General features: G+C 58.0%; 1 protein-coding gene across 18 annotated transcripts in view; it reads left to right on the top strand.

Moving 5' to 3' along the window:
* Jakmip3 (Janus kinase and microtubule interacting protein 3) overlaps window positions 1-23,880 on the top strand; it is a 58,057-nt gene that overhangs the window by 21,737 nt on the left and 12,440 nt on the right. For 6 of the 18 annotated variants that reach the window (XM_078023965.1, XM_078023949.1, XM_078023960.1 and 3 more), the window contains 13 exons: window positions 1,172-1,300; window positions 2,761-2,844; window positions 3,899-3,961; window positions 4,713-4,811; window positions 5,920-6,018; window positions 6,095-6,154; window positions 14,958-15,023; window positions 15,696-15,764; window positions 15,852-15,929; window positions 19,085-19,288; window positions 20,088-20,153; window positions 21,852-21,893; window positions 22,469-23,440. In XM_078023965.1, the coding sequence (XP_077880091.1) occupies window positions 1,172-1,300; window positions 2,761-2,844; window positions 3,899-3,961; window positions 4,713-4,811; window positions 5,920-6,018; window positions 6,095-6,154; window positions 14,958-15,023; window positions 15,696-15,764; window positions 15,852-15,929; window positions 19,085-19,288; window positions 20,088-20,153; window positions 21,852-21,893; window positions 22,469-22,792 (1,383 nt within the window). In that variant the 3' untranslated portion in view covers window positions 22,793-23,440. Of the gene's footprint in view, window positions 1-1,171; window positions 1,301-2,760; window positions 2,845-3,898; window positions 3,962-4,712; window positions 4,812-5,919; window positions 6,019-6,094; window positions 6,155-14,957; window positions 15,024-15,695; window positions 15,765-15,851; window positions 15,930-19,084; window positions 19,289-20,087; window positions 20,154-21,820; window positions 21,894-22,468; window positions 23,441-23,880 lie in introns of those variants that run through there. The other 12 variants (XM_078023995.1, XM_078024012.1, XM_078024002.1 and 9 more) reach the window with 4 other exon arrangements.

The following is a 23,880-nucleotide window of genomic DNA, read 5'->3' as shown; positions in this document are numbered from 1 at the left end:
TGGTCACTCCTGGACAGGGCCCACGCTGCGAGCCTTGGCGTCCACTGGGACTCCTTCAAGGCTACAGCAGAAACATCTGATGTAAAGGAAAGAGAGAGAGAGGGGGGGGGGGAAGGAAGTAGGAAGGAGGGAGGGAAGGAGAGAGAAGGGAGGAGGAAGGAAAAAAGGAGGGAAGGAGGGAAGGAGAGGGAAGGGAGGAGGAAGGAAAGAAAGGAGGGAGGGAAGGAGGGAGGGAGGAAGGAAGGAAGGAAGGAAGGAGGGAAGGAGGGAGGGAGGGAGGAAGGAAGGAAGGAAGGAGGGAAGGAGGGAGGGAGGGAGGAAGGAAGGAGGGAGAGAGGAAAGGAAGGAGGAAGGAAGGAAGGAGGGAGAGAGGAAAGGAAGGAGGAAGGAAAGAAGGAGGGAAGGAGGGAGGGAGGAAGGAAGGAGGGAGAGAGGAAAGGAAGGAGAGAGGGAGGAAAGGAGGGAGGGAGGAAAGGAGGAAAGGAGGAAAGGAGGGAGGGAGGGAAGGAGGGAGGAAGGGAGGAAGGAGAGGGAAGGGAAGAGGAAAGAAAGAAAGGAGGGAAGGAGGGAAGGAGGATAGGAGGGAGGGAGGAAGGAGGGAGAGAGGAAAGGAAGGAAGGGAGGGAAGGAGGGAAGGAGGGAGGACCCACTCCTGCCTTCTTTGTGGGGCAGCAGGTATCACTGCAGCTAGGACACATCCTGGGAGGTGACGTCAGGAGTAAGCCTAGGTGACAGGCAGGTCAGAGTGGGCTGACCTGGGTGGCGGACCTGGGGTGGGCAGCCTGAGAGGGACATGTGACCTGGGGCCCTGGGGCCCTCTCACAAAGCACAGCACAGTTCCCAGGACATGTCTGCAGAGCAGGGCCATGTGCAGTCCTGGTCAATAATGGAGGGTCTGCTGGGTCAGTGCAGACTGGCTGGCAAGTAGGAGACCAGGCAGAGCCCCTGGACAACCCCTGAGGCTCACCTGGCTCAGCCCTGCCAGCCCCGCTGTCTACCCAGACATCGGGGGTCACCTCCCAGGAAAACCTTCCTCCAAACAGGTCTAGGTCCCCAGAGTCGGCCCTCCCTTCTTCCCCACTGGAGGAGCAGGTGCCTGGCTGGGGGTGGGGCTGGGGGCTGGGGCTAATGTGTGTCTCTGGGGGCTTGTGTTGCCCTTGCTCCTCTCCAGGGCCTGGCCAAGGAGGAGACGGAGCTGAGGTTCCGGCAGCTGACCATGGAGTACCAGGCGCTGCAGCGAGCATACGCCTTGCTGCAGGAGCAGGTCGGAGGGACACTGGACGCAGAGCGAGAAGTTAAGGTCTAAATGACTTCTACTCCGCGGCTGGGCTCCACTTGGCTTCTCCCACTTGCCCCTGAGGCCTTGGCAGGGGCACTTTGCCTGCCCAGACTTTGGGGCCAAGCCCCTTCTTGCCCACAGTTGCTTTGGGTCCCGGGTGATGCCCACTAGTGAGGCCACTAGACACCAGTGTTTGTGGAGCCAGTGGCTGGGTCATCTGGGCGGGGGCAGACTGGCCGCGTGGAGCCAGCACAGGTGTGGCTTTTCTTGTCCTGTCAGGGGCAGCACCCGGGGGCCTGCAGCTCCTGAGATGAGGTCGCTTTCACCCAAACCTGTCTGATGCCCTTGGGAGCTCCCATGGCTGGGACGCTCAGGGGTGAACGGGCAGCATTTGGACTCAGTTCTCCTTAAGTTTGCCAAGACTACATTCATCCAACAAGCCTTGAGCTCAAGCACCGGCCTTCCTTTGCCCTGTGCTTGGCCAGGCAAACCTGCCGAGCAGCAGGGCCCCTCCTGTCCACCTTGCCTGGGCATACCCAGGGTGGGTCAGTGGCATCCAGAAAGACTGGAAGGGGCTGGTGGGCATCCTCTGCTGGTCTCCATGGGCAGCGCTGGCACCAGGCTGCCTGGGGAGGAATGCCTGTCGGAATTCCCCGCCTCTGCTTTGAGAAGCAGAAATGAGGTGGACAGGCCATTTATCACATAAAGGGGGACATTGAACATTCCTTCTTGCAGTTTTTGGATTTATTTTTTGCATGATCCTTGGAGAAAGGAAAATGTCTCTGTCTGAATTGTCCTAAGGCTGGGGACAGAGCTTGTGGAACCTCACAGGGTGGTAGATCTCCGCCTCTCTGCTTGGCTGCCCCAAACACATCAATTTCCCCAGAAGCTGCACAAAGAGAGAGCATGGCAGGCTCTGGGGTAAAATGCCCATGGTTTGGACCATGAGAGACCCAAGTAAACCAAGGGAGAGCCGTTTAAGTCTGGCTGCCACCTGGTTGGCACTTGGGAGGAATTTCACGTTCCAGGAAACTGACCTATAAATCAAAGGACAGTTTTGGGAGAGTAGGGTGAGGAAGGGGCAGGAGGGACAGCGAACCCAGGGGCCAGCAGAGGCCCCATGGGGGGAGTAGCAGCATTGTGGGGGGCAGTAGCAGATCCGCTCGGAAGCCTCCTAGTGTGCTGTGTGCCCCCAGGGGAGGCTGAAACCCTGGTCAGCAGCCAGCACCCAGCACCGACAGTCTGGGCCATCCTGCCCAGGGAGCGAGGGCCTTGCCTCATGTGCTCCCAGTCGGTTACGAACAGCATGTGTCTCACATGGCCTCACAGCCCCTCCTTTCTTGGATACCGCCTCAAGGGAGGGGACAGCCACACTCGGGTAGCCTCTCCGGAGGCAGAGTCCTCTGACCTGCATCCCGCCAGCCGTTTGCCTGTCCTGGCCGTTAGAGAAAGTCTGATGTGTCTCTCCTCCCGTTCTACAGACTCGTGAGCAGCTCCAAGCAGACATGCAGCGAGCGCAGGCCCGGGTGGAGGACCTGGAGAAGGCGCTGGCCGAGCAGGGCCAGGTGAGCCCCCACGTGCTCCTGGCTGGCCGTCTCTGCCCTTGCTGGGGACTCCCAGAGGAGGGGCCTGCAGGAGCACTCTGAGCTGGGATTGCTTCCCTGCTCCCGCCACCTGCCCGGAGATGCCCACAAGGTCCTCGGTCCTTGGCACAATAACTGTACCTGGACATACCAGAGGACCACATGAGCAAGGGCCGTGCAGCCAGTGTCTGGGAGTCCAGCACTGCAGCACGTGCCTCTGTTTGCCACCCACGGACTGACCGCCACCCACCCCAGGCCACCGCACCCAGGCCTGTGGCCAGGGCACTCAAATTGCCCATGTGCATCCCTCGCAGACCAAAGGGTGGCCCTGGTGCAGACACCATGGGGCCCATTTCTAAGGCTCCATGTCATGCCGAGGGTGTGGCCAGGAGGCCTGGGAGCTAGAATGGTGCCCCCCGCTCTGCACACGGGGTCTCCAGGCGTGACCACACCTCCCCAGGTGGTGCTCAGAACCCCGGGGAGCCAGTGTCCGCGCAGCCTGCGCTCCTCCCGACACGTCACCTTAGACGTGCTGCTGGTGGGGGCAGGCGTGAGGGCGCCCAGTGGGGAGGGTGTGCTGGGAGCACTGGATTTCTCACAGCAGGCCCAGGAAGCACCCATGCATGTCCTTTGACAGACTGCAAAGGCTGCCATCTGCCCAGGTGTCCCTGGTGTGAGGGGACACACTCCTCCCTGAGCGGACTGTCCTCCTGCCGGCCTGAGACCCCGCCTCTCCTGTCTAGTCTACCCTCACTGACCCTGTGTCGGGATTCCCTGGATGTCCTGTGTGGCACAGTGTGCCCCTGGGCGCCTGGCCTGGGGACCCGGGCCTGGGGTGCTGCCTATGTGTGGCAGGCGGTGCCTTCCAGACCCTCCTGAGCGGAGCTACCTCTGTCCAGGGCCACAGGTTTTCATTCCCTGAGAGTAGTACACTGTCATCTGGGGCCACATTCTTGTCCTGCCATTGGGACGGGAATGTGGCTTCTCAGTGTCCTCCTGCGGTGTACACATGTCTTCCTTTTCGTCCCTTCTCAAGGACATGAAATGGATTGAAGAGAAGCAAGCGCTGTATCGGAGAAATCAAGAGCTTGTGGAGAAGGTACGCGCGGCCCCTGGACACGCGCGCGGGACACCCTGGTGCGTGTGTGTGGGAGTGGGGGTGTGCGAGAGCACTCTCTCACCTCCTGCCACCCCTACCCTGTACTGCCCGTGGAGGTCCCTGGAAGGGCACCCTTTGGGAGCCATGGGAGCCTGGGGCCCGTTGAGCCCTGCCCCCTGGGTGGAGGAGCGTGGCCTGTTCTCCTGGCCTGGTGGAGCCCGAGGCAGCGTCCTGCTTCCCTGACGGGTTGCGGATGGGGGTGGCCAGAGGCTGTGTGAAGGCTGCCCCTGGGAGCCACACGCCACCCCAGAGGGAAGCTTCAGGGGGCCGGGAGCTCTGCTCCCCACAAAGCTGTGGCGAAGCCTGCACCGTCCTCGGAAGCGGCCCCTTTGAGGGCCCACAGCCAGGCCAGGGCTGGTGCCTCCAGCTTCACCAGGGTGGCCCCTGGAGTGGCCCCAGGGTGGGCGCTCTTGGCCCTGGCTGATGATGTTGGCTGCAAAAACACCGCCATCCCTCCCCACCTGGACTCGGGCTTCATTAAAATGATTAAAATGGACCAGAAGAGGGGCACACAGCCAGGCGCAGCCTTGGCTTCTGCCCGGCCACATGCCTGCTCCCGGTGTGCGCAGACCAGAGGCCTGCCGTGCCCCCGGCGCCTCTGCCTTCTGTATCACAGCCGGGCAGCTGACCTCCTGGCCCTCCAGTGGGAGAGACTGGACCCTTCTCACCTGGCGCCTCTTCGGTTTTTCAGATAAAACAGATGGAGACCGAGGAAGCCCGGCTGAAGCACGAGGTCCAGGACGCCAAGGACCAGAACGAGCTGCTGGAGTTCCGGATCCTGGAGCTCGAGGTGGGCCGCCCGCTGGCGCCGCGTGGCCGCAGGGCTCCAGGCAGGCTCCTGTCCTGGGCCTTCGAACAGGAACCCAAGGCCAGGGTGGAGAGGCAGGGGCAGGTGGCAGTAAACGGCCCATCTGGGCCACATGCCACCAGCAAGGTAGTGACAATAACCTGGGTGTGAGTGCTGAGGTCAGTGCCAGGAGGAGACCGAGCAGAGCAAACCTGAGGACAGCGACTGGGCCACACCTGGGGCCCCACACTCATCACTGTGGCCAAGGCTGCTGCAGGGGTGACTAGAAGTAGGGACAATGCCCAGTCCCCAGCCATTGGCCCAGCAGACGTTTATTTACCTCTTGCTCAAAGAAGCCTGTGAGTGGAGGCAGAGGATGCCCCTCAGTGACCAGGCACCTTCCTGCATTCTGCCGTCCCCATGTGCTCCAATGCCCTGCAGAGGGAAGAGGAGCCAGGATCCATGGGGAAGGGCAGGATGGGCATGATGGCCATGTCACATGCTCACCTTGCACTGCCAGGGTCTGGGCACTGTGGCTCACCTGGAAGTGGTCCAAGCAGGCTCTCTCTCTAGTGGGCAGTACCCTACCCAGAGACCAGGTGAATCCCCCGCTCAGAGCCCTCCCACCCCCTCACTGGAGGCAGGAGGGCTGTGTGGCCACTCCATGTGGATGCTCGTCCCTGTGGCCTCCTGCCTGTGGTCCAGCCTGTGAAGGGGCAGCACCACAAGCCCGTGTTCTCCAGGGCTCACTCTATTGGGCGTGGTGGAGACTGTTCACCTGCAGCCTCTCCCTGAGCCTCCCGACAGCCCCTGGGTTCACCAATGGGTGGGCAAGTGGCTCTGGGGTGGACCTTACCAGGGCCACATGGCCAGGGGCTTGATGGAACCAGTGTTTCACCCACCTATCTGGAGGTCGCAAACACACCAGGGTGGCTTTTGGGCACATCCACCAAGGTGTCCACCACCCGGGCCTCTGCTGGGGCTGGGTGGGCAGAAGCACTAGATTCCCTGGGTGGGCTGGACTGGTCCCTGAGCCCCAGCATAGACTCCTTGGAGGAAAGAGACAGGGAGAAAGTGGCCACCATGCCCAGCCTTCTGCTCTCTGTCTTAGGAGAGGGAGAGGAAGTCGCCCGCCATCAACTTCCACCACACGCCCTTCGTGGATGGGAAGAGCCCTCTCCAGGTGTACTGCGAGGCGGAAGGCGTGACGGTAAAGCCCTGCCCCTCCCGCTCCACACCAGCTAGCCTACCCAGCTGCCACTCACCTACCCTCTCTTGCCTCCTAGGACATCCTGGTGGCAGAGCTGATGAAGAAGCTGGACATCCTGGGGGATAACGCCGTAAGTGTATGTTGCTCTCCTGACTTGTGCATGCCTCCTCATGCTGCTCAGCCTCTGTGATTTGTGCATGCCTCCTCATGCCACCACCTCGTCCAGCCTCTGTGAGCCCCATTCAGCCCTGCCACAGACTGCCCTGCCCAAAGGCCCTTCTTGAAGCAGAGAGCCTGCTTGGAATGGGCCCCCTGCATTTGGGAGGAATCTGCTCCTGGTCACTCTTCCCGCACTCGCTGGGGCCTCTGCTGTGTGCATGCCCGGACCTCCAGCTAAGGGGACTTCAACTCACATGTTTTCCATTTCTGAAATCTCCTTCAGATTTTCAGTGGGGATGGGGATGTTGCTCATAGACATGCCAAGACTCTTGCGGGTTCCCACTTCCCTGATTTGGGAAAAGAAACAGAGTCCATAGATAATCCCCAAATCTCATTTGGGGCAGAGTTCCAATTTCTGTCAAACTCCTCAAAATAATATTAATTATCAGTGGGCAATGTAATTGCACTACTTCACCCCCATCCATTCATCCACCATCCAGTTTCCATCAGTCCATCCATTCATCCACCACCCACCATCCATCAATCCATTCACACACCCACCATCCACCATCCATCAGTCCATCCATTCATCCACCATCCACCACCTATCAATCCATGCACACACCCACCATCCACCATCCATCAATCCATCCACACATCCACCATCCACCATCCATCAATCCATCCACACACGCACCATCCACCACCCATCAATCCATCCACACACCCACCATCCACCATCCATCAATCCATCCACATACCCACCATCCACCACCCATCAGTCCAACCATTCATCCACCATCCACCATTCATCAGTCTAACCATTCATCCACCATCCACCACCTATCAATCCATCCACACACCCACCACCCACCATCCATCAATCCATCCACACACCCACCATCCACCATCCATCAATCCATTCACACACCCACCATCCACCATCCATCAGTCCATCCATTCATCCACCATCCACCACCTATCAATCCATGCACACACCCATCATCCACCATCCATCAATCCATCCACACATCCACCATCCACCATCCATCAGTCCAACCATTCATCCACCATCCACCACCTATCAATCCATGCACACACCCACCATCCACCATCCATCAATCCATCCACACATCCACCATCCATCAGTCCATCTATTCATCCACCATTCACCACCTATCAATCCTTCCACACCCACCATTCACCATCCATCAATCCATTCACACACCCACCATCCACCATCCATCAATCCATCCACACACCCACCATCTACCATCCATCAATCCATCCACACACCCACCATTCACCATCCATCAATCCATTCACACACCCACCATCCACCATCCATCAATCCATCCACACACCCACCACCCACCATCCATCAAACCATCCACACACCCACCACCCACCATCCATCAATCCATCCACACACCCACCATCCACCATCCATCAATCCATCCACACACCCACCATCCACCATCCATCAGTCCAACCATTCATCCACCATCCACCATCCATCAGTCCAACCATTCATCCACCATCCACCATCCATCAGTCCAACCATTCATCCACCATCCACCACCTATCAATCCATCCACACACCCACCATCCACCGTCCATCAATCCATCCACACACCCACCATCCACCATCCATCAATCCATTTACACACCCACCATCCACCATCCATCAGTCCATCCACACATCCACCATCCACCATCCATCAGTCCATCCATTCATCCACCATCCACCACCTATCAATCTATCCACACACCCACCATCCACCATCCATCAATCCATCCACACATCCACCATCCATCAGTCCAACCATTCATTCACCATCCACCACTTATCAATCCATGCACACACCCACCATCCACCATCCATCAATCCATCCACACATCCACCATCCACCATCCATCAGTCCATCCATTCATCCACCATCCACCACCTATCAATCTATCCACACACCCACCATCCACCATCCATCAATCCATCCACACATCCACCATCCATACATCCATCAATCCATCCACACATGCACCATCCACCACCCATCAATCCATCCACACACCCACCATTCATACATTCATTCATCTTCCATCTGTACACCATCAATCCATCTGTTTTCTCCATCTACCCATCATACATCCAACCTGCATGGTCCATCCTCCATCCACATATATACATCCATATATACATCCTTTGTCTCTCCATCCATCTACCCTCCGTCTGTCCAGGAATCCATCCACATACATACATATAGGTATCCTCCATCATCCATCCACCCTCCATTCATTCACCATCCATTCATCCTTCACCACTCATCCACCCATCATCCATTTATCCATCCATTCTCCTTCTACCCTCCATCTATCCATCCACCATCCTCCGTCCACCTATCCATATGTTCATCCTCCCTCTGTCCATCCATCCAGGATTCATCCATTCCCTATTCACCTATTCATCCTCATCCATCTGTCCTTCTATATCTATCCACCCACATCCCCATTCATCTATTCATTCATCTATTTATCCATCATCTACCCAGCTATCCTCCATTCATCCATCCTTTACCGATTCATCCATCCATCACCATCCACCCTCCACCCATCCACCCTCTGTTCATTAATTTATTCGTCCACTCTTCATTCATCCATCCACCATTCATTCATCCATGTATCCATTTACCAGCCTCCACCCATTATCCATCTATCTATACATCAGTTCACATATCAACACCTCCATATTATTAATACATCTTCTATCTGTCCCCCGTCTTTCCTCCATTTATTCATCTATCCATCCATCCATCCATCCCTTTCACCGTCCTTCTATCCTCCATACATTTCCCCACCCCTCAGGGCCTTGTATGGATAGGGATCCCTTCTCTCCTTACGGGCCTATCACCTGCAGAGCAGTGAGAAAGGCCGAGGGCTGACCTGGCTGTGCCTGCCCCTCCTGAGGACCTGGTGGCTCCATTACAGCTGCAGGTGGTGAAGCTCTACCCCAGAGTCGGGGGGGCTGGGGTGTGAGACACTCTGGGGTCCCCATCATGGGCCCTTGGGAGTCGTATTGGGCACCCTCTGATTCACAGCTAGAGAAACTGAGGCTCCAGAAGGCGCCTGGGTCACAGAGAGGATGGACTGGCAGCATCAGGGACAGCTCTGCCTAGTTCTGTTTCAGGGCTCCCTCCAGTCCACAGCTGTCCACCCAGGCTCACCACTTACCGTGACTGTCCTGGAGCCATCACACAGCCTGGAGGTCACTCTCAGAGAGCACCGAGGAGACTGGGGACCAGAGGACAGTGGCCAGCTTCACACTCAGAACATCCCGTGGAGAACCCAGGCAGTTCCTCCCATGAGCCAAGGGTCTCCTTCAGGCCTTACTGTGCAGCCATTGTTAGATTTTTTAGTTGTTGTTAGACACGATACCTCCATTTTTATTTATTTTTATGTGGTGCTGAGGATCAACCCCGCGCCTCGCACCCGCTAGGCGAGCACTCCACCACTGAGCCCCAGCCCCAGCCCCTGTGCTGTCTTTTCAGTCAAACTGCTCATTCTCCTTATGACTCAGGTCCTCACTGTGGATCCTGAGTCACAGTTTCCTCCTGTGGCCCCTGGAGCTGGCAGCCAGACCCGACGCAGGCGGCAGCTGGACCTGAGAGTGCCCATATCCTCAGGGGAAAGTCCTTGGGCCCTAAGGAAAGATTGACCCTACTGAGAAAGACCACCCAGCTGTCCCCTCTGGATTTAAGCATTCATAAAAAATGCAGGAAAAAAAGAAAAAAAAAACCAAGTATTGAAAGCATTTCACAACCAGGAATATTTGATCTTCTCTAGAGGAGGGGGCACAGGCGGAGCACTGACTTTAAACAAAGAAAGGGTATACTAAAGGCCCACCCACTAGCCAAGGTGCCCAGCTTGACCTCCTAAACTTTCCTCACTATGGAGATGTGGTCAAGGCCCACCCACTAGCCTAGGTGCCCACCTGATCCTCCTAGACCTTCCTCACCATAGATGTGGTCAAGGCCCGCCTGCTAACCTAGGTGCCCAGCTGATCCCCCTAGACCTTCCTCACCATGGATGTGGTCAAGGCCCACCTGCTCATAGACATGCCAAGACTCTTGGGGGTTCCCACTTCCCTGATTTGGGAGAAGAAACAGAGTCCATAGGTAATCCCCAAATCTCTTTTAGGGCAGAGTTACAATTTCTGTGAAACTCCTCAAAATAATATTACCAGTGGGCAATGTAATTGCACTACTTCACTCCCATCCATTCATCCACCATCCATCGTCCATCAATCCATCCACACACCCACCATCCACCATCCATTAATTCATCCACACACCCACCATCCACTATCCATCAGTCCATTCATACATCCACCTCTGCCCAGCTCAGCTGATCCTCCTAGACCTTCCTTACCATGGAGATGTGGTCAAGGCCCACCTGCTAACCTAGGTGCCCAGCTGATCCCCTAGACCTTCCTCACCATGGAGATGTGGTCAAGGCCCACCTGCTAGCCAGGGTGCCCAGCTGATCCTCCTAGACCTTCGTCACCATGGAGATGTGGTTGAAGCCCACCTGCTAGCCAGGGTGCCCAGCTGATCCTCCTAGACCTTCGTCACCATGGAGATGTGGTTGAAGCCCACCTGCTAACCTAGGTGCCCAGCTGATCCCCCTAGCCCTTCCTCACCATGGAGATGTGGTCAAGGCCCACCTGCTAGCCAGGGTGCCCAGCTGATCCCCCTAGACCTTCCTCACCATGGAGATGTAGTCAAGGTCCACCTGCTAACCTAGGTGCCCGGATGATCCCCCTAGACCTTCCTCACCATGGAGATGTGGTCAAGGCCCGCCTGCTAGCCTAGGTGCCCAGCTGATCCCCTAGACCTTCCTCACCATGGAGATGTGGTTGAGGCCCACCTGCTAGCCAGGGTCCCCAGCTGATCCTCCTAGACCTTCCTCACCATGGAGATGTAGTCAAGGTCCACCTGCTAACCTAGGTGCCCGGATGATCCTCCTAGACCTTCCTCACCATGGAGATGTGGTTGAGGTCCACCTGCTAACCTAGGTGCCCAGCTGATCCCCCTAGACCTTCCTCACCATGGAGATGTGGTCAAGGCCCACCTGCTAACCTAGGTGCCCAGCTGATCCCCTAGACCTTCCTCACCATGAAGATGTGGTCAAGGCCCACCTGCTAGCCAGGGTGCCCAGCTGATCCCCCTAGACCTTCCTCACCATGAAGATGTGGTCAAGGCCCACCTGCTAGCCAGGGTGCCCAGCTGATCCCCCTAGACCTTCCTCACCATGGAGATGTGGTCAAGGCCCACCTGCTAGCCAGGGTCCCCAGCTGATCCTCCTAGACCTTCCTCACCATGGAGATGTAGTCAAGGTCCACCTGCTAACCTAGGTGCCCGGATGATCCTCCTAGACCTTCCTCACCATGGAGATGTGGTTGAGGTCCACCTGCTAACCTAGGTGCCCAGCTGATCCCCTAGACCTTCCTCACCATGGAGATGTGGTCAAGGCCCACCTGCTAGCCAGGGTGCCCAGCTGATCCCCCTAGACCTTCCTCACCATGGATGTGGTCAAGGCCCACCTGCTCATAGACATGCCAAGACTCTTGGGGGTTCCCACTTCCCTGATTTGGGAGAAGAAACAGAGTCCATAGGTAATCCCCAAATCTCTTTTAGGGCAGAGTTACAATTTCTGTGAAACTCCTCAAAATAATATTACCAGTGGGCAATGTAATTGCACTACTTCACTCCCATCCATTCATCCACCATCCATCGTCCATCAATCCATCCACACACCCACCATCCACCATCCATTAATTCATCCACACACCCACCATCCACTATCCATCAGTCCATTCATACATCCACCTCTGCCCAGCTCAGCTGATCCTCCTAGACCTTCCTTACCATGGAGATGTGGTCAAGGCCCACCTGCTAACCTAGGTGCCCAGCTGATCCCCTAGACCTTCCTCACCATGGAGATGTGGTCAAGGCCCACCTGCTAGCCAGGGTGCCCAGCTGATCCTCCTAGACCTTCGTCACCATGGAGATGTGGTTGAAGCCCACCTGCTAGCCAGGGTGCCCAGCTGATCCTCCTAGACCTTCGTCACCATGGAGATGTGGTTGAAGCCCACCTGCTAACCTAGGTGCCCAGCTGATCCCCCTAGCCCTTCCTCACCATGGAGATGTGGTCAAGGCCCACCTGCTAGCCAGGGTGCCCAGCTGATCCCCCTAGACCTTCCTCACCATGGAGATGTAGTCAAGGTCCACCTGCTAACCTAGGTGCCCGGATGATCCCCCTAGACCTTCCTCACCATGGAGATGTGGTCAAGGCCCGCCTGCTAGCCTAGGTGCCCAGCTGATCCCCTAGACCTTCCTCACCATGGAGATGTGGTTGAGGCCCACCTGCTAGCCAGGGTCCCCAGCTGATCCTCCTAGACCTTCCTCACCATGGAGATGTAGTCAAGGTCCACCTGCTAACCTAGGTGCCCGGATGATCCTCCTAGACCTTCCTCACCATGGAGATGTGGTTGAGGTCCACCTGCTAACCTAGGTGCCCAGCTGATCCCCCTAGACCTTCCTCACCATGGAGATGTGGTCAAGGCCCACCTGCTAACCTAGGTGCCCAGCTGATCCCCTAGACCTTCCTCACCATGAAGATGTGGTCAAGGCCCACCTGCTAGCCAGGGTGCCCAGCTGATCCCCCTAGACCTTCCTCACCATGAAGATGTGGTCAAGGCCCACCTGCTAGCCAGGGTGCCCAGCTGATCCCCCTAGACCTTCCTCACCATGGAGATGTGGTCAAGGCCCACCTGCTAGCCAGGGTCCCCAGCTGATCCTCCTAGACCTTCCTCACCATGGAGATGTAGTCAAGGTCCACCTGCTAACCTAGGTGCCCGGATGATCCTCCTAGACCTTCCTCACCATGGAGATGTGGTTGAGGTCCACCTGCTAACCTAGGTGCCCAGCTGATCCCCTAGACCTTCCTCACCATGGAGATGTGGTCAAGGCCCACCTGCTAGCCAGGGTGCCCAGCTGATCCCCCTAGACCTTCCTCACCCTGAAGATGTGGTCAAGGCCCACCTGCTAGCCAGGGTGCCCAGCTCATCCCCCTAGACCTTCCTCACCATGGAGATGTGGTTGAGGTCCACCTGCTAACCTAGGTGCCTAGCTGATCCCCCTAGACCTTCCTCACCATGGAGATGTGGTCAAGGCCCACCTGCTAGCCAGGGTGCCCAGCTCATCCTCCTAGACCTTCCTCACCATGGAGATGTGGTCAAGGCCCACCTGCTAACCTAGGTGCCCAGCTGATCCTCCTAGACCTTCCTCACCATGGAGATGTGGTTGAAGCCCACCTGCCAGCCAGGGTGCCCAGCTCATCCCCCTAGACCTTCCTCACCATGGAGATGTGGTTGAGGTCCGCCTGCTAACCTAGGTGCCTAGCTGATCCTCCTAGACCTTCCTCACCATGGAGATGTGGTCAAGGCCCACCTGCTAGCCAGGTGCCCAGCTCATCCCCCTAGACCTTCCTCACCATGGAGATGTGGTTGAGGTCCGCCTGCTAACCTAGGTGCCTAGCTGATCCTCCTAGACCTTCCTCACCATGGAGATGTGGTTGAGGCCCACCTGCTAGCCAGGGTGCCCAGCTGATCCTCCTAGACCTTCCTCACCATGGAGATGTGGTTGAGGCCCGCCTGCTAGCCAGGGTCCCCAGCTGATCCCCCTAGACCTTCGTCACCATGGAGATGTGGTTGAGGCCCACCTGCTAGCCAGGGTGCCCAGCTGATCCCCCTAGACCTTCCTCACCCTGAAGATGTGGTCAAGGCCCACCTGCTAGCCAGGGTGCCCAGCTCATCCCCCTAGACCTTCCTCACCATGGAGATGTGGTTGAGGTCCACCTGCTAACCTAGGTGCCTAGCTGATCCTCCTAGACCTTCCTCACCATGGAGATGTGGTTGAAGCCCACCTGCTAGCCAGGGTGCCCAGCTCATCCCCCTAGACCTTCCTCACCATGGAGATGTGGTCAAGGCCCACCTGCTAACCTAGGTGCCCAGCTGATCCCCCTAGACCTTCCTCACCATGGAGATGTGGTTGAGGCCCACCTGCTAACCTAGGTGCCCAGCTGATCCTCCTAGACCTTCCTCACCATGGAGATGTGGTCAAGGCCCACCTGCTAACCTAGGTGCCCAGCTGATCCTCCTAGACCTTCCTCACCATGGAGATGTGGTTGAAGCCCACCTGCCAGCCAGGTGCCCAGCTCATCCCCCTAGACCTTCCTCACCATGGAGATGTGGTTGAGGTCCGCCTGCTAACCTAGGTGCCTAGCTGATCCTCCTAGACCTTCCTCACCATGGAGATGTGGTTGAGGCCCACCTGCTAGCCAGGGTGCCCAGCTGATCCTCCTAGACCTTCCTCACCATGGAGATGTGGTTGAGGCCCGCCTGCTAGCCAGGGTCCCCAGCTGATCCCCCTAGACCTTCGTCACCATGGAGATGTGGTTGAAGCCCACCTGCCAGCCAGGGTGCCCAGCTCATCCTCCTAGATCTTCCTAGTTCTGGCAGTGAGAGGTTGAACCGAACAGGACCAGAGGGTATAGAGTAGAGGGCAACAGGTATCAAAGCCCGAGCAGGTATCTCAGTAAGAGCATCTCTCTCTGGCCCTGCTCCCCTGTGTCCACCCCTCAGCCTTGCTGTGCATCAGTCACTCAGCTCCATCCGGGAAGGTGCTGCCTCTGACTTTGCCTTGTTCTGCTTTTGGATGTAGAATCTGACCAATGAGGAGCAAGTGGTTGTCATACAAGCCAGGACGGTCCTGACCTTGGCCGAAAAGGTAAGGTGCAGAAACTGGGGGACAGCTGGGCTTCTGCCCAGGGAAAATCCTCTGCCTGGGAAGGGGTTAGATTGTGGCGGGGTCCCTTGAGTTCCGTCTGTCCCAGGAGACAGGCACCCCTCACCTAGTGCCTGCCATGCACCTCTGCAGAGGGTAGATCATCCAGACACACCAGATGCCAGCTCTGCCTGGGTCCCCTCCCAGAGACTGGAAGCTGGGTGGAGTCTATGGGATGGACCTCCAGGACCTTCTCTGGAGCTGTCCAGTCCACCCACCTGCTCCTGGCCCCACCTCTGGCCACACCAGACTTGGGGCTGCTGTCAGCACCCTCCTCAGGCCTCCAGCAGCAGGGGAGGGGGTGCCTAGCAAATGGGGCTTCCAGGAAGGCGCCCACCCTTCTCCACCTCTCCTGGCAGGGCTCTGCAGAGGCGTCTCTTCCTGCTGCATCCCAGACCCACATCCACCCTCTCCCAGGGGCCAGTATTCCTGGACACTAGATAGGGTGTGCAGAGCCCGTGTTGGGGCCAGCCCAGTCCTGACTCCCTTCCCTGAACCAGGCCTCCCTCCGTCCTCTCCCAGGTTGTGTCCATGGATCAGGGGGAGGGGTGGCTTAGGTATCTCTCAGAGTGGCCCCAGGGGACTCTGTCACGGGCTCACTCTGTTTGTGCCCAGTGGCTCCAGCGGATTGAAGAGACAGAGTCAGCACTGCAGCGGAAGATGGTGGATCTGGAGAGCGAGAAGGTGGGTGGTATCTCCCCCGCCACATGGCCCTGTGTCACATCCCAGGACTGGATGCCCGAGGCCCAGCCCTGGTTCTCCGTGTTTCAGGAGCTGTTCAGCAAACAGAAGGGCTACCTGGATGAGGAGCTGGACTACAGGAAGCAGGCCTTGGACCACGCCCACAAGGTAAGGGGGACCAGGCTGGGGGACTTGCTCACACACTCATCCCGGGCCAGAAAGGGGTCCACCTCTGCCCTTCTCCCTCAAGAGCACCAATGAGTGAGTCCTGAGGATCTTTACTGCCCTGCTAGCCAGCGGTTCTACCGCCAGCCCATGACCACTCCAACAGGGTGTGGAATGAGGTGATAAGGTAGAACTCACTGGAACAGCTCCTGTGTCGATAGGCTTTTTGTCACCATGACGGGTGTGTCTTTTGGCTCACGGTGTCAGCATTGCAGTCCACAGTTCCTTGACCCAGCACTGTGGGCTGGTGGGGAGCAGGACCATGATGGCAGGGAGGTGTGGTGCAGCAGAGTTACTCACCCCACTGTGTCCAGGAAGCAAAGAGAGTGTGTGCCTGTGTGTGTGTCAGTCAGCTTTCTGTCACCCAGAAAGAACAACTTAGAGGAAGAGAAGCTTATTTTGGGCTCATGGTTTTAGCGGTTCAGTCCACGGTCACTGAACAGCATTGCCCGGGGCCTGAGGTGCAGCCGAGCATGGCAGAAGGCACGGAGGAGGAAAGCCGCTCGGTTCACGGCACCCAGGAAATAGAGAGCAAGGCAGGAGCAGGGACAAGATACAGTCCCCGAAGGCACATCCCCAGTGACCTGCTTCCTGCAGCCCTGCCCTACCTGCCAGGTCATCACTCAGTAATCCACTCACACTGTTGATCCATCGAGTGGACTAACTACCAGGGACTAACTACCCGACCCTGATTCAGCCTTCACCTGAACGTAGCTTCGCTGCCCAACACATGCTGCGCTCAGCTGGCTTAGCCACTTGCCGGCAGGGAGGCCTGAGCCCGTGACTTGGCTTCTCATGGCAACTAAATATATTGGTTCCTGTCTCCTGGAGTCATTGGGAGAATAAAGGTCACTATGTGAAGAGCGGTCATGCTGGCCTGGTCCACCACTGCTGTCCTGGTTGGGGAATAGCAGCTGTTTCTATTGTCCCCACCAGGCCCAGGGGGGCTCTTCTTGAGCTGAGGGTGGGCTTCCTGGGGTCTGGGGTACTCCCTCTGCTGGGTGAGGTCTCCCAGTCAGGGAGGAGGTGGCCTCCTGACCTTAGAAGGCTCTCAAGTCTGTGTGCACCTCCCTTGCTCAGGGGGCAGGGGGATGTAAAAGAGATATGCCCTACCGAGGACCAGAAAGCTCTGGGTCCCCAGAGCTGAGGGTCTCCCTGAGGCCACACACACTGACTCACAGAAATAGGCACCTGCCCAGCCAGGCCCTGCCCTCCAGAGCAGCCTGATCACCGCCTCACCTGGACCTTTATAAACACAGGCTGGTGGAGAAGGCCCGAGTGCACACTGGGCAGGAGAACGTCCTTTCACAAGGGGTGGACTCGGCCTGGAGGGAAGCCTGAATCCTAAGCATTGCTGCCATCTGTGTAGCCACTGTCCCCCTGTCCTCCTGAGGGGCCAGGGAAGCCAGTGCCCTCTGCTGGAGTTTCCACTACAGACGCCTGCTTGTCTGCAGGGGTGGGGTCTGGTTCCACTTAGTCCCCTGTGGCCGGCAGGAGCACAGGGAGCTTCCAGGTTGAAAACTAGGCTGGAGGACTGAGTGATGGTGATGACGGTGGTGGGCACGGTGGTCCTGCTGAGGGGGAGGGATGGTGGGACGGTGGTGACAGGGATGGGGTCAGCCACTTTGTGGTGCCATCCTTGTTTTTGACACTCAATGTGTGAGCATGGCTCTTTTCACTGTACGATGAGACTCTGCTGTCATATTGGGTCTGTCATTCATGAGGGCCACAAAGAACGATCTCAGAGTGACCTTAAGTGAGCAGTGGTCTGTGGGTCCCTGGGTTCCCCCACATCCTCTGTGGCTCTGCAGGAGGAAGACTGTGTGGGTTGCTGACGGTACAGACCTTGCTTCTGCACCTGGAGCAGGCTGCGGGGCCGTTGGTCTTGCTGAAGTCAGAGGCCCGTGGCTCGTGCACTGGTAGAGTCCTTGTCAGCCGGGGGTGGCCATCAGTCTCCTCCAGCAGGCGTGGGCCAAGCCTCTGTGAGGTTGATCCCAAGGTGTCCCTCATCCATTCTTGTTCTAAAAGGCCGGAGCTCGAGGAGCGGCTGAGTGCCGAGCACTTTCCTGGCATGCCCAGCCCGGGTTGTCCCCAGCACTGCACAAGCACACGCGCACACACAGCTGAAGCCCATCTTAAGTATATTAAGCCCCTCTGCTCTGAGAGGTGGTGATCGGTGTGAGATTGAGTGCAGGACAGCAGGGACATTTATTTTGTGGCCATCAGCAACAATACCATGCCACGTGTAATAGGCCCAGAAGGAGTTGGGTTTTTTTTTTTCATTTCCTAAAATTTTTGCTCAACCAAAGGGATTTTCACCATCATTTGCCTGCAGAGAAGGGAACACATGTTTCTGAATGAAGAAAGGGCTATCAAAATGAGAATTCTGGTGAAAATTTGAGACTTGTTTTCCTAAAGAGCTCATCAGGTGGCTGGGGCTGTAGCTCAGTGGCAGAGCGCTTGCCTCGCACACATGAGGCACTGGGTTTGATCCTCGGCGCCACATAAAAATAAACAAATAAGGATATTGTGTCCATCTACAACTAAAAATATTTAAAAATAAATAAATAAATAAATGGAGAGCGCATCAGAACTGTCCTGCAGAGGGCGCTCTCCAGGTCAAGTCCAGACCTGGGATCAGGAGCGGAGCTGGCTGATGGCGAAGGGGAAGGCGTGCCTGCAGGGATCCACGGAGGTCCCTCAGTCCCACACTGGAGATTTGAGAAAGGAGGGGGTGTGCCCTGCTGAGAGTCCCCACCCTGTGTCAGGACCTGCTCCTGGCCATGCTGCCCGGTGACCCCCAGCTCACACTCTGACTGTTGGGGTGTCATCCCTACCTGGGGTTGGGTCCTGGCTCAGACTCCACCCGTTAGCTTCTCCTCCCCTGGGTTCTTCTTCTGGACAGGAAGGTGGCCCATGGGTTCCAGGTCCTCCCCAGAGACCTGTGGGCACACTGTGGCCCCGACTGCTCAGCCCTCCTCCCCAGGCTGGCGGTGACCTGGCCTCCCTATTCTTCCTGAAAGGTGGGCTGTGCAGCCCCGGGGAGGGCGGGTCACGTCTGGGAGAAGGTGGGGACTGACGCACCTCCCTCCGCCCAGCACATCCTGGAGCTGGAGGCCATGCTGTTCGACGCCCTGCAGCAGGAGGCCGGGGCCAAGGTGGCTGAGCTGCTGTCGGAGGAGGAGCGCGAGAAACTGCAGGTGGCTGTGGAGCAGTGGAAGCGCCAGGTCCTGAGTGAGCTGCGTGAGAGGGACGCACAGATCCTGCGGGAGCGCATGGAGCTGCTGCACCTGGCCCAGCAGGTGCGCAGACGGAGGCCAGAGGCCTGGGTCCCGCCTTACACAGGCCACCATCTAGTGGCCACGCCCCTGGCCAAGCCCTCTAACGCCCATACCCTTCCACGGCCCTGGCCTCCTCCAGCCTTCTGCCAGACTGCCTTCCCCGCCAGAGGAGGTCCCCACTGCGTTCTGAGACCCTGGTGGGTCCCTTTTTTCAGAGCGCTGCCTCCCAGGTGTCCATGGTGCTGCCCCTGATGGCAAAGCTGTGGTCTGGGACAGTGGCCAGCCAGTCTCACTCTAAGGGAAGGCCAAGAACCCTGGTGGCCTGTGTGGCCCTGATGGTTACCATGCTCCCCAGCTCCCATGGGAGTGCCTGGAAGGGGCTCCTGTGGATGCGTTCCACGCTAAGAACGCCTTGTGAGGGTGCAAAAGGTTCAGGTTGCAGACCTAGGTCAGCTCTGTGTTGGTCTCCTTGGTCTCCAGGGTGGTCAGGGTGAGGGTGGTCGCTGCAACCCCCTCGCTCCATCAAACAAGCTGTGGTCAGTGCTCAGCTGCTCCCAGGGTCCCTTCCAGGGTCCCAGGCTCTCCTTGGGATCAGCAGTTATGACCGCAGCCTCCCTTTGCTCTGCTGGAAGAGCCTTGGGAAGGACAGTGGACTGACTCCTCACCGTCACCTTGGGTGTCTGGCTGCCTTCCTGCTCCTCCTCCTCCTTCTCCTTCCTCTTCCTCCTTCCTCCTTCCTCCTTCTCCTTCTTCTTTTCCTATTTGCTCAGTTTCTCAAACACTCTGATTATTGAAGGGTTTCCTCCTCCTACCATTGCAGAGAATTAAAGAGCTAGAAGAAAGAATAGAAGCTCAGAAGAGACAGATCAAGGAGCTGGAGGAAAAGGTAACATGAACGCAGCCCTCCTCTGTGCAGCGCCTAGATCATGGATACAGAGTAGCAGGTCCCTCCCACCAGAGCCAGTGAGCGGCCTTGGCCACCCTCCTGCGCCAGGGTGGAGTGGAGCAGAAAGGGGCACCCGAGTGGGAGCTTCCAGGAGCCTGGGTGGAGAAACAGGCGCTCCCTCCAGTGAGCTGGCCTGCAGCCGCAGTGGGCATGCTTCCCTGGGCCTCAGCTTCCCCCCTGCAGCGGTGTGTGGTGGTCGAATGGCCCAGGGCCCCTCCAGAAGTGCCGGGTGGTGCTCAGACCCTGGACCCTCCCCTGACACTGGCAGACGCAGGCCGCCGTCAAGGCCCCTGTCAAGGCGGAAGCCCACCCTGGCTCTTGGGGTCGGCTGCCCTCAGGACCCTTCTTTCTCTGCATGCAACTTGGGGGCTGGTTCAGTGGTTTCTGGGGTCAGATATTTTCTCAGCAAATGGTACTGCTTGTCGGACAGGTTTCACCAAAGTGACCAGCTCCAAGAGTGAAGTGGCCAGTGGGACCCCCATCTGTCCCTTCCAGGGGGAACAGGAGACTGTCATGTGGACAGGGCCTCCCTAAGATACACCTTGGATGCTCCCTACCCTCCAGGAAAGAAAGGTCCCTCCATACAGCAGCCCTCTGGCAGCCGGCCACAGTCCTTCCCCGCACCCAGCCGGGCCCTGTCCGCCCCTCAGTGGGCTCCAGTGCTTCAGCTGTCCTCACCTGGGTGCTCAGATCCACTGTGAGGACCGGGCCCTAGGGCTGCTCAGGGCACTGCCTGTAAAACAGTTTCCTTCAGGGACTGGGACACTGGTAAGGTCCAGAGGAACACAGTTCTTGGGGCACAAACCTCAATGAGGCCTAGGTCTCCCCAAACCCGTGTCAGCTCCATCATGCTCTCCCCACAGGGCGTCTGTTTGTGCTCGGCACCAGAGCAGTTCTAAGTCCAGGGCATGGGTCTAAGTTTAGCTGAAGTAGCTCTTCATTGCCAGGTTTTCTCTAGAAGGGTCTGGCTTTGCCCGCAAGGTGAGGCTTCAAAACGTGAATCTCTGCAGGGTGTCGTTGCATTTGATGGCTCAGAGTGGCACCATGACCCAAGTCTTGTCAGGAGATCTTGTTTGCCAGGCACCCAGAATCCGTCTGTGAGGCTGCAGCCACCACAGCCGCCTGCTTGTTCTCTTTGCATAGACCCCCAGTCCCCAGAGGCTCCCCCACCCTGTCGTGCAGGAGCCCTGGCTGTCCACACCCCTGACCCCCAAGAGGCTCACCCTGCCCTGCCATGCTGGGGATGCACTGGGTGTGGGGACCCTGCTGCACACACCTCTGACCCTCAGGTCAGAACCTTGTCCTGCCATGCTGGGGACCTGGCTGTCCACACCTCTGACCCTCAGAGGCTCACTTGTCCTGTCGTGCAGGGGAAGGGTGGGTGTGGGCCCCCGCTGCACACCCAGCCCGGCTCTGGACGGTGCTGGTCCCTGAGTGCATCCTGGGGTGGCAGCACCCTGGTTCCCACAGTGTGCCCTGAAGGTGCCAGCCCTCCCCAGCCAGCCCCCGTCTTACTGCCTGAAACCAGTCATTTCTCGCCAGAAACTCTACAAACTCTTTTTTCTCTCTCTCTCCTCTGTTTCCCCATCCTCCCTTTTCCTTTTCAGTTTTTATTTTTGTTCTTATTTTTCTCCCTAGCTTTCATTCTCTGGTCATAGCTGGCCTTGGCTCTCTGATGTGGTGAGTACCTCGCAGGCTGCATTTGGGACAAGGGTCCCGCTCTGCTTTGGAGAGACCACTGTGGCTCTGCCCACAGGCACCTGCCTGCCAGCAGTCTGAGAAGCTGGAGGGCCCCTCCAGGACTTCCACAGCCCCTTAGAATGCCACTGTGCCCTCCAGAGCCACAAGTCCCTCCCAGGGTAAGGTCCACCAAGGGTGCAGGGCACGCCTGCCCCAGGGTTGGAGACCCAGCATTGGACAATAGACAGCCTCTTCTGCAGTAGAACGGTTACTTTATGACTTTCCTTTATCTTCCTCTGGTAGCTCCCCAGCACCAGCCTGGGTCCTGCGTCCCCTGACACATGGGCTCTCCCATAGCCACATGAACGGTAGCAGCCCACGGGCCTCTGGCTGCCTGGTCACCCCCTCCCGCCCACACCAGATGAGCAGGCACAAGGGACACCACACCCTGTTTTCTTGGTCTGTGGGCCCCAGGCTCCAAGGATGCCAAGCAGGCCCTTCCTGGAGAGCGGTGGCCACCCTCCCAGATGGCCCCTGCCCCTCTGATTCCTGTGCTCTGCATCTGTGTTTTGCAGTCCCCCTCAGAGTCGGACCACTGTCCTTCAGCGGGACCAGAGAGTGGTGGGTGCTGGCAGCGAGACAGGACATTGCATCTCATTCCTGAAGACCCAAGAGGGTTGACCTCTGCACAGCTGTCCTGTGGAGGACGAGGGGGAAGGGACACTAAGTGGGGGCCACTGTCTGCTTGGGATGAGCCAGGATTAGAACTAGTTTTGCTGCCTGGGGCTTCTCTGGGAGAGGCCTGGCCTTGGCTGCTGGGTCCTGGGGTCCCTCCTCTCAGAGAGCAGTCCCCATCCTGGTCACAAGGATGTGTGACATTCCCTGCCAAGCAGGGGTAAGCCCGCTCCTGCACGGGAGCAAGCCCTGGGCCACCCTCCTCTGGTTCCTGTGGTAATTGCTAGTGTTCTTGGAGGAAGATCTTCAGAAACAACACAGGCCTGTCCCCAGGAGAGGGTGAAGCCCCTGGTTTCCTGGTGACCTCATTCAGGGAGGGCTCATCAGGGACGACCCTAGGCTCCCGGGCACCTCAGGTGCACACAAGGCCAATGCTGTGACCCTTGTAGAGGTCCTGAGCACTTGCAGAGGACAGACCCACACCTGCCCTTGTTCTGTTTCATTGCCATCTCCGTGGGGACAGATGAGGGCTGTGGCCACTGCTGAGCCTCCTCACCCCACCCCAAGACATGAAGGCGGGAAACCCTGAACTGCTGGCCAGGAGCACAGTGGCCCACCAGAGCGGGATGGAGAGTGTGGGGAGCCAGAAAGGACCCTGCCTCAAGGAAAGCACACAGAAAAACAGCCGAGGACTGTCGCCCAGACACCCAGCCCAGAGAGCCCTCTGCGGGGCCTGAAGGCTGCCATCCCCACGGGAGCCGAGGCTGCCCCGTCCAAAGCATCTGCATGCCAGGAGCAGGCCCAGGGGAGGAGACAGCAGCACCTGGCTTTCTACGGACCTCAGAGAGGAGCCCAGAGTCCAGGGCCTGCAGGTGAGGTGGACAGCTGTCCTCTGGGAGGGCCTTCTTCCTGTCCTGTTTGGTGGTCCCAGTGTGGGTCAATGTGCCCGCTGCTTCTACTCTTCAAAATGTGAACGGGGTCTCCCTCTGCCAGGGGAGCGGGTGTCTCCACCTCTGCCTGCACATGCGCAGACCCCCCTCCTCTCCTCATGCCCACGCACACCCCAGCCCCCTGCCAGTGCCCTTTGGGGACCCACCCGAGCCGTCGTGTCTGCCAGGGTAGGCTCCAGCCCCACCCACTGCCCCCAGAACCTTTATAAAAGGAAGCTTCCTGCCTTGTCTTGGGGAGCAAGCTGCGCTCGTGGCCCTGCCCCCACGCCAGCCTGGACGGCCCCTGGGGCACTGACACTCAGCTGGCCTCAGGCGCCTCCTCCAGTCCCTGCAGACAGGAAGCAGTGCGGCCGCCAGCTCTG

The sequence above is a fragment of the Ictidomys tridecemlineatus genome, chromosome 1, assembly GCF_052094955.1.
Source record: "Ictidomys tridecemlineatus isolate mIctTri1 chromosome 1, mIctTri1.hap1, whole genome shotgun sequence".
Lineage (NCBI taxonomy): Eukaryota > Metazoa > Chordata > Mammalia > Rodentia > Sciuridae > Ictidomys > Ictidomys tridecemlineatus.
The sequence above is the reverse complement of the archived record's forward strand: the minus strand, read 5'-3'. Positions and strand labels throughout refer to the sequence as shown.